The 10595-nt window shown below is 41.9% G+C and overlaps 1 protein-coding gene across 1 annotated transcript; it reads right to left on the bottom strand.

Annotated features, from left to right (window-relative positions):
• Nucleotides 1-2974: 2974 nt before the first annotated feature.
• Nucleotides 2975-7675, bottom strand: spry2 (sprouty RTK signaling antagonist 2). Its single transcript, XM_010784982.1, has 2 exons — nt 7158-7675; nt 2975-4970 (listed from the first exon to the last, which is right to left on the bottom strand). The coding sequence occupies exon 2, from the start codon at nt 4920-4922 to the stop codon at nt 3912-3914; it is 1011 nt and encodes a 336-aa protein (XP_010783284.1). The 5' UTR covers nt 4923-4970; nt 7158-7675; the 3' UTR covers nt 2975-3911.
• Nucleotides 7676-10595: the final 2920 nt, after the last annotated feature.

The raw sequence follows: 10595 nt of genomic DNA, 5'->3' as shown, positions 1-10595 counted from the left end.
GGGGGGGGGGGGGGGGTGCGCTTAAGCTTCGAGCTCTAGATGTGTGCTTCCTCGCCGCCCACGTCGGAAAATCAGAAAGAAAAGTTCAGCTTCTGAGAAAACGCTTTTCCCCGGTAGAGAAGAGATCAGTGTTTTTTTTTTTTATTCAACACCTACGTTCCGTATCCATTTTTTACGTCTTTGTATATGTGTTGAATTCACTTTTCTGTGACCGACTGGAAGAACGTACATTTATTTTTGGCTGTTTTTCGGCATATATGTCTGAAAACACTTCGGTGACACAGAGTGTGTCTTCTCAGTGTAGTTACAGAGGTTATGTAAGTGAAAGAAAGTGTCGTGAATGTTGAACATGATAAACCACAGTGGCAAAGTCCAGACACTTTCAGGAAGATGATTTACCAAAGAAAAAAGGAAACTTCGCTTTTGATGATTGTTCTAATGAAAAGGAAGTGTCAAAGTAAATCTGTCGAGTACGGTGATTCCTCTCAGTTGATTTTGCATCCCTGCCTTTGACATGACAAAAAAAGTGTGTGATCTTTACCAACAGTAACGCATTTAAATGACTTCAATACACTTTAAAGCACTACTAGTTCATTTACTGTAGCCACTAGCTTATATGTTGGAAAAGGGAACTTTCCCCATAGGCCTGACTTATATTGTGCAAAGATAGAAGTTGTATTGAATTTGAAATTCTCCTTTATTTTGCCTTTCTCCACTTTAATATGTACTATAATGTAGGTTTTGTGCACATTTTGCAATTTTTTTCAGAGTACCCAGTACCAAAAGTTCATGTTTAATGAATTTACCAAATGTGTGTGTCTTAAAGCTACTGACTTCTTTTGGTCAACAGTTCCATATATTCTTCTTAAAATAGGTACATGTACCCGGTACTATGGAACAATACTGTGAGTATTTCTACTCGCGTTCTACATATTATTCCTCCCTAATCTTTATATTTCTAACAGTTGTAATGCTTTCACATGGGCGGCTCACATCTCCTGAGCCCCCCTGCATGTCCCCTCTCTCTCACAGGGCTGTTTGATTGCTTAAGCCTGGCCGTCAGACACGCAGACAATGCGTCCATGAAGAATAGCCCCGCTTCCTTCCTGTCTTCCTGTGCTGCGTTCTGCCTTGGTGAGCAGGGTGAATAGGCCGCTCTGCCCCACAGCCGCCATGAGCCGCAGGGGCCACGGCAGCTAAAACCAACAAAGAGAGCCGTTCTGGGGCTTTTTTTTCTTCAATTCACATCCCCTCCTCCTCCTGCTTCTCTGCTGCCAAATCACTGGGACTGTCGGCGGATAAACCATCTCTCTCCGTGCATCTTGTTTTTCTGCTTTCATGCACCAACTCTCACTTTTAAGTCCTTTCTGCTCTGATCTCGTTACTCTTATGTCAGTGTATTGGTTAAATAAGTCTGTGAATGCATAGTATGTCGATTATTAAAGTTGTATTATGCAACAAATGAACTTTAAACATAATACCACTAAGAAAAAAAGTTGTTTTAACATACCATTAAGTCCGAGAAGCCTTGTGCCCGGTGAACATCAGGTGACACATCCCTAAATGAGGTGTCCAGCATTTTGACAAGAAAAGGTACCCTCCCTGATCCAAAAACATCTCAGAGGAACTGAAATGACCCAAGAAAACCCAAGGGGGGCCCTTATGCTTTACAAACATGACTTCCAGACACTTCTTGATCTAAGTGTGCCACTGAGCATTTCGCTCCCAGCTGAGATGCAGACTTCCAAACATCTTGCAGCACAAAAGGGGAATTATATCAACGTGTGGAGACAGTCTTCAGCAAAGAAAATGATAACTTTATAATGTGCACAAGAGAGAAAAATAAGTACTTTTGCTTTATAACGGCATAACAAATCAGCCCTCCCCAATAAGACACCCACCTCCCTATGGGAATACCAAGTAGGAGCAGGTAGCGGAGAGGAGCGTTGGGGAGCCAAAATGACCCCCCGACTATTGAAAACAGGATGAATGCATGCCGGGCTGAATACGGGGGTAAACTGTTAGGTCTTTGTCATTCAAAGTGATGCTTTTAACCCTTTGCGGTCCCTCTTCCTAACAACCCACCCCCTACACAGCCACCCCTTCCCTCTTCATTCACAGCTGAGACAATGGAGGCAGAGAGGAGGCCTGCGACTGGAGAGATAAAGACTAAACGTAAAATCAACTCTCCCTTTTCTGTCTCTAATGGGATTCTGCTCGTTGTTTCCATCCCTCCCTCCCTCCACCAACCAGCACTGTTAAATTAGGTGAAAGTTGATAATTATGTAAAGCAAACCCCCGTCAGTCAAAGGCTGGGGATGAATAACAAACAAGTGAGTGCAGGTTGGGCCTCGGCGTGTCAATCAAGGCTCTGAATGCATACCGCGCCGCAAACACGTCCGTATGCTGTCAACAAGTGTCAGGGGCTTATGTTTCAGGCTTATGTTTCGCCTGCAGGGACATTCAAGACCAAGGAATTCCTGAACAAACCTTTGATAAAAAAAAGGGAGGAAAACAGAGGTGTATGAAATGAACTTGAAGTCAGGAGTGTAAAAGTAAGCTAACATGCATATTTGTAAAAGAAACAGGTGGGGTGTTTGATTTATTAGATAAAAAATAAGTGATTGCCTTTACATCTGGAGTGCATGCAAACAGAAGTGCACATTCCTATGAACATGGCTTTACCAGAGCCAGATGTTTTTTTTTCTCAAGAGGGCCCAAGGCGAACATTAATGCGTCCTTGTTTGATCTCTGTAAACATTGTGGGGCGATTGTGTGGCAGAGCCAGGCTGATGATAGCTCTACACGAGGTGTTCGTGCAGAGGTTCAATTAAAATGTTTGAAAACTGTGCTTAAGTCTGGTTCCAACCATCCGGAAAGGCACCCAACGCAAAATTACCTCTCCACAAAATCGGGTAGAAATACATGTTTTTGGAGAGTACAATGCAGGAATAAAAACAGGAAAGATACAGTCAGACTTCAAGGTTGTTTAATTTCAAACGTTAATATATTTGTCTTCTAATTCATAGTGAACTATTCATCCAGCTTTGACACTCCTACAGGTCACCTCACAATCTGCAGCAACGACAGTAAGAGGTGACACATTAACAATGCTTTCTCAAAATAAATATTTTTCATTATAAAATAATAAACCTTCAAATAAATATATATATTTTTTTAACTTTACACTAAGCAATGTTGGAATTAGAAAATAAATTTCTCATATAAGGTCACTGTACAATTTACAAGTAGAAGGGATAAGATTTTCTTTTGTAAATTACATAAAATGATTGATATACATTCCAGTGAATGTACAAACATGGTGTGAATGAAGTTACTGATTCATATAAACGTGGATTTATCAAGGTGCCTCTGGTGTGGCAGAAATCTTTTCACAGTTGAAGTATTATTATATGTACAAAAATAAAACATCTGTCAAACTCATTTTCTAATGTACATACCCTTTGCATTTACTACTTTACATACAGTTAGTAATAAGAGTCTGTTCTTAGCATATAAGTTGTATTAAATGTTAAAAAAAAAGGATATCCATTTGGACTCAACACAATATCTGGGCACTTGAGTGAAGAATTTCTTTTCAGGACAAAACAGTAGTTGGATATGTCTTTTATCAAATGGAGCGCTTATTTTGGTTTACCTTTCAAGTGATACTCAGAACGCCAGGGTGAGTGAATGCTCCTCCAGTGCCTTTTGTAGTAACATTTTTGTCAACAAGCATTAAAAGTTGACAACTGAAGACAAAACCGACTCTGCCCAGATGTGGCAGACATGAAGATCTTGATGGGAAACACAAAAACTCAAGCACTCTACTCAAACCGTTACAGAACTACAGGGCTGTCTACAGTCAGTCAACATGGTCCATCTTTCTGCAACGTACACCACCGTCCTGTTTACGTTGGCTTCCCAAAATCCTCACAACGGATAAGGTTTGTGTTCTTGCACCGACAGCCGGGGCGCGTGCTCCGGTCATAGCAGCTCTGGCATGCGCCGACACATCCTTTAGCGGGGAGGTAGCACAGGAGGCAGGGGAAGAACAGGGAGAAGAGCGACACGGTGGTCCAGCGGACGCAGCAGTGCGACTGTGAGCATGAGAAGGGCTTGTCAGCACACGTGTCCTCGTCGTCGCTGGAGCAGTGGTAGAACAGGCCCTTGACGCAGCACACGCACGTGCCGTACTCTACTGCACTCTGCAAGGAGCACACGCAGCGGCGGCTACACATCCAGCAGGAAGGAAGCACCCGCGGGCGTCTGCACTCTGGGCAGCAGCACCGACCACAGTCCTCACACTTGGTGGTGTGTATGCTTTTATTTTTATTGCTTCCGCTGCCTGGCACAGCCAACAGAGCCCTGGGCTCATCGTTCAGGGGTTTCAGCTCCTCTGAGTTGAGCTCTGCACGTTTGGGCTGGGTTCTGATTATCTGGTTGCTGCCAAGCCTCTGGCCTGAAGAAGAGCTCCCCACGGTGGTCCTGATGCTACTCTGGGAGTCCTCCACACTGGAGGACATGGAAGCATTTGTGTTTCCATGCTGAGTCAATGAATGCAGGTTACGGAGATTATTAGGCAGCTCTTCCCGGGTCTCATGCTGCCCACTCGTCCTTGATCCTGGTGACGTAATCAAGTCACTCTTCTGTTGCCTCTGCAGAGAGGCCGGAGATCTTTGGGCGACTGTGGGCCCTTCTGTGTACTCATTACTACTCCCAGATATCCGGATCTGATCCAGAGATAGCACTGCTGTAGTTTGGGGCAGCCTGCTGGTCAACCCAGGGTCTGGGGGACCATCTGGGGTTTGCGGAGGCCGAGGTTGCGTTCTCCCTTCGTCATGCGGATTGTCCGGCGATGGCGATGACCGCCCTTGGCGTCCTCCTCCCCCATCGCTGTCGTTCTGACTTGTAGAATCCATCTCGGGACTGAAGGGGCACTCTGGCTGGCATGGGACACATCTGAAGTCCTGTAACAGAAAGACACAGTTTATATCCGGCTGTGACAAGCCATGCAAATAACATCATGCAAATCATAACCGATATCTGTACAAGCACCACTATGGAAATAAGGCCCGACACACAAATGAGGAAGAGAGATGGACGTTACTGATTACATCGATGATGTAATGTTTGGAGCCAGAAGTAAGAGTTGTTTGGGCATTTAGGATCCGCTTTTGGCTTTAACCCAAGAGTGCGTCTATGGAACAGCTATGGCTACGATACAAACTAAATAATGTAGAAAGTTCCATTTCCAGTTATCATGTTTATGAACTGAAATGGTCATCGAAATTAGATACTTCCCAGCCCTCTTATTTTCCCACACCCATGACAGACAAATAACTAATCCAACCAAGAAAGATAAATTGGCATTTACTTCTGCAAAGTGAGAGAGAAATGATTGATGGTTACTCAATAAGTTGAGTGAGAAACTTTTTTAGGGGGCATTCCGGTAGCTTAAAGACATTAAACATGAACACGCCAGTTTAAGTCCGGCCAGGACCTTGTTGCATCTCACAACCCCATTTCCTGTCGTCGCTATATTGTGAGCAAAAAAAAGGCTTTAAATGCACAAAAATACTTCTAAAACAAGTCAATTAATTGGCAACCATTTTATATATCAATTAACTGCCATATGCTGGTTTAAAATGAAAACATACTGGTTCTTTTTATTTTTGTAAAATAGCCTTAAACTTGACCAGCTGGATGATTAAGAAAATTATCCAATTTAAGCTGCAAACATGTGTTGATTCATGAATCAATCTTTTAAAAAGGGAAGTAGAGCACTTTACTGAAGACTGATATGGGCCCAACAGATGACACAGGAATGGAAATGTTAGGCTACGTGTTAGAGTCAATGTAAACGGCAGATCAAGGCCTCTGCTCTTTTAAGTTTCTAACATTGACCCCAAAGTCTGACCTCTAGTCTAGGCACTCATAGCCCCACATCACTCATTATCTCTCCGATTTATAATAAAAAGAAAAAAAATATTAAATAAATGCAGAGGGAGGGCAATATGCTAAAATATTCAAATGCAGAGGCCTTGTTTTCACCGACATATCACACCAAAGCATAGAAACTGACAGTGTTGGCCTTAATTCTCCTTCCTTGTGGTAATTAGCTTTCAAATGGCATCTTAGGGGTTGCGAGGTTCCCCCCTTTTCAATGACAATACAGGAAGGGCTTTTGTTTGTTGCATGACAAATGGCCTGCAGCAACCTTGCCCATTCTAACGCATTTTGCATTGTGACACTCTTGAAAAAAGGAAGATGAGTGACAAGATAAAAAAAAGTTAGGAGCATGAAAGAGACCATGTAAAGTTTGAGTGATGCGTTCAAAGTGGCGGTGGGGGGTGGGAGGCAGTGAAGGACTGCTCTCTGTGAGCATGCATGGGGGTTCTTTAGGATTTATGAGCCTTTTTGCTCCAAATGAAGGGCTTCCAGGCACACTCAAATGTTAGCCTGTTAGGGGGGGAGGGGGGGGCGTGCAGCCACTCATCCCCTCACAGGGCCCTGTGTGCAGGCCATGTTGGCCACAGTGGGAGGGTGAAGTGGGGGGACTAGAGGAAGTACACTGGGGCAAACTGATGGCATCAGTTCTTAAAATGACAGGCTAGGGATATGAAAAGAAAAACGGACAATGTGTGAAGATGTAAATATATAAATCCAATACGACATATTGTTTCTGATGCTGACTGACTAGGCAGTGATTTCTGCTGTGTTAAGCAAATTGATATTAACATTATGAGTGCAGGAGATTAATAGTATCTTGTGCGGAGAGAGAGAGAGAGTGCACCTTATGAGCAAACACATGTGCCAACTTGGACACGACTATTTCCTAATAAAGCTGACACCAGCATTGAGATGAACAATCACATTAGACATTAGACTCAGTCCAGGCGAGCTAATTTTAGATGCAGGAAAACCACACCTTTTATCAAAAATAGCTACGGATCATAAACTCAAAATCTGTCAAAAGTAAGACAGCCCCTCCTGGTAAAACCATAACATTATATGTTTTGAAAAAAATATTTAATAAAAAAGGGGGGGAGTTTTAAAAAGTCTACAAATGCAAGCTCAGAACTACGATAAACATTTTAAACAAGTGTATGACACAGCCAAGCAACATGTTTTGTTTAACAAAAGGCTTCACTTACCGTGCTTTCGACACTTTAGCCCCCGTTTAGGTGAAATAAATCCAATTTGAGAGGGAGTTTATTCCGTGCATCAACAACTCAGTCTGGAAAGTCGTCAGTAAAATCCATTGAGAAAGTTTCCAACCGAGGTGCATTTTCATGAGAGGCAACGCTAAAACGTAAATCCCATGTTTTGCGCAAGAGCACGAGGTATTAAAACGGGAGAAATGTTCAATCAATCAGCGTCGGAGTGCAAACTTAGCGGCACTACACTTTTCTTGCAGAAGAAGTAGAAGAAACTCCAGCTCAGAAGTTGTTCAAACTCTGTGTGTTTTATCCGCAGGGCTCTGGGACTTTGCGAGTACTTTTTCTCGTGTATTTTTTTTTTTGCTCTTTCCGGAGAGGAGGTCGGGATTTGGGCTGTAAATGGCGTCAAGCTGAAGGGGGAACAGAGCGCTTGTTGTTGCAGCGGATATCTCGCATCCGGTGCTCAGCCATTGGCTGTGAGAGAGCAGCCATTCACACCCAGTCTTATCAATTATACTGCAGGGCCAAACACTGCTGGTCCGGCTGGACATATGAAGGCTGCGCTCCTAAAGTCCTGCACCTCTTATCGTTGGTGATCCATTTCTAGGCAGCACTTTACATATCTCTTCCCTGATGAAGAGAAGGTGTTACAGTAGTGCATGCTGCTGGGGTAGTAATGGGATAGTTTGAGTTCTACATAGGCTGCAAATAAAGATATTATGCTCATTAATAAGTGTGCTTTTGATTTATAACACTGTAAATACCAAGTCAAAGGATATCATTTGACCTTTGCAATGCAATTTGTATGGAGTGCAAACGTTTTCATAACATAATAAGTTATTTAGAGACATTTTAATTTTGTAAGTCAGAAATATCTGTGGTTGCATCTACAGGTAAAAGAGAGTACAAGTACAACGTTGAGGTAGCCTACTTGCACATTACTTTTTATAGTGTACTTTTCACTCCACAACATTTAACTGATGGCTTTACATATTTGTATTTCATATGCAAGTATATCAACTTGTGAAATATGTTGCATCTGTCTAGATGCATGGCATAATTTGCCAAAATGTCCCAAAATATAGTCGAGTAGAAGTACAAAGTTCCCTAAAGCTGAAATACTTATTGTACTTATAAAGAAAAAGTAGACTACTTTGTTGCTTCACATCACTTTAACCATATATACTTTAGTTTAAATAATTAAATACGTTTTTTCTCTCAGATGACAGAAGAAATGTACTTCAAAAAGTATTTTACAAGTTACTTTAAGAGACATCTTCTGGCCTTGAGATATTGACTTGCCTTCGACTAACTGGGCACCCCTGGAGACTTTGATCACGTTTAATCATTTTAAAAACCATTTGCCAGAATGCTATAGATCTAAAGTTAAATTAAATCCATGGTACAATTCACTTTCAGTAATCTGTTGTGAAAAATAATGGAACAGCGCTACCTTGTGGATATTCTTTGGTACTGCATACTGCAATGAGTAGAGGTTGTATGTGACGGTTCAAAGATAACCATTTAGATCTGTTTAAATATCCATCAAATACATCTGGAAAGTTTTTATAATGTATAATCTGTAATTAAAAGTGGCAAGTTTATATATTGTTAACAAGGAGTCAAGTACATGTGTGCATTAAAACATAATACAGGAAATGTAGAACCATGAACAAATGTGAATCGGTAAGTTTGATATGAGATTTAAGGAAGACAAACAAACAACTTAAGTGCCAGGCTGTAGTCAGAGTGTTACCAATGAAACTGAGACCTTTCCTGAAGAAGTAATACAAGGACCAATTAAGCCTTTGTTCATAAAAACAATGAGAGTCTAGACATCTCTCTTCACTCTCTTCAATACAGTGTCAAATCATTCCTTGTAATGATGAAGCTGTGACCACACCACTGGGAGAAGTCGCTTTAATTAACTCAGAGTACGACTTGGCAAATTAACTTGGATCCAGGTCAGGAAGCTTTCGAGACTCTCTCTTTCTTTCTTCAAACAATTCATCTTCCTTTGTTTCCCCTGCCTCACCGGCTGCTGTTCATTTACTTTGAAGCCTTTATTCATTGTGTTACAATAAGAATGGAAATGTTACATGGTTGTGTTTGAACGGTTTGAACAGGCAGCAGAAAAATCACTAACATGATACATCGATATTTCGTTTAGCGGATCAGCCTAATAAGAACATTAAAAGGCAACAACAGTAAATGCAGCTTTTAAGTTATAGAACAGTTTTAGTCACAGATCAAGGTTCATTTCTCTTACCTCACTGAGAACTTTTATACAACAAACACAAGCTCACAGACAACATTTACAAAGAGAGAGAATCTTGAACTTGTGAACTCTTACAGTAAATAAAGAATAAAGGATCTGCAAGGGCACACGATGCACATTCGAACCCATCGACCCCGAACCTTGTGAATTTCGATGTCAACAACAGCTAGCATTCACTCAGTTTCCACATCTGACGTGCTCTGAATGGACTGCAACAGATTTGGAACGGATAAGCAATTGTTCTGATGCGGTATGCAGCCACGCATAAGCATGAGTGAGGGGTAAAGATTGAGGCTGATGACCAATTGTCTTCCTGTCACACACTAAAACCTGGCTGATTATGTAAGGAGGTTGTTTTCCTCTGTGCATGTTACACTCAAGTGGTCATACACTTGTCATTTCCCATTGTTATTCAGAACTGGGTTTCCTTAAAGGTGCAATCAGGAGCTTACTTTGATTTCCTATACTGCAGCTCCACCAAAGCTACAACACCTCAAATTGAGACACCGTATTACGTTCCCTTCTGAGCTAGGGGAATCAAAGGGAAGCAACACAACCAGATTGGTATTGGTATAATTATAAGTGGTTTTAATGCACAACAGGTGAACAAAATGGCAGGCAAACAGCCTGAAACAAACAAAAGAGCCAAAAACACCGGTTTAAATAACAAACAATAGAGGCCACAAAGGCGCAAGTTTAAATGGGCAACCAAACTAAGGGAGGACTCTAAAAGGTGAGTCTAAAGACATACAGGGAAAATAAATACTAATATACTAAATAAAGAACGAAACAAAACCTCACTTTAAAAGTGGTACAACTAACCAAAGCATCTATACAAAACACAGCTAAACTAAAGGCAACCGTCACAGAATCCTAAACTACTCTAAACAATAACTAAGCTACTCTACACTCTAACTAACCTACTCTAGACACTACTAATCACACAAGTTTAACCCCAGCACAAAGAGAAAGTAGCGAGAGGCATCTGTCCACATACAGAGCCTCCAGAATGATGAGCTTTGTAGTCATCTCCAACAGGTGTGCGCCGGCTGTGCGCTGCGATTGGAGTGCGTCGGGCCCGGTGTGCTCCAATCGCAATCTTCAGGGGCGGACCAGGAGATGGCAGCCAATGCCGGGAGGGCAACCGCACAGCT

This window comes from Notothenia coriiceps, unplaced genomic scaffold, assembly GCF_000735185.1.
Source record: "Notothenia coriiceps isolate Sejong01 unplaced genomic scaffold, NC01 NC01_scaffold00026880, whole genome shotgun sequence".
Lineage (NCBI taxonomy): Eukaryota > Metazoa > Chordata > Actinopteri > Perciformes > Nototheniidae > Notothenia > Notothenia coriiceps.
The sequence above is the reverse complement of the archived record's forward strand: the minus strand, read 5'-3'. Positions and strand labels throughout refer to the sequence as shown.

Coding starts and splice junctions, on each gene's coding strand:
- spry2 (XM_010784982.1), bottom strand. CDS start 4,922: ATGGATTCTACAAGTCAGAACGACAGCGATGGGGGAGGAGGACGCCAA.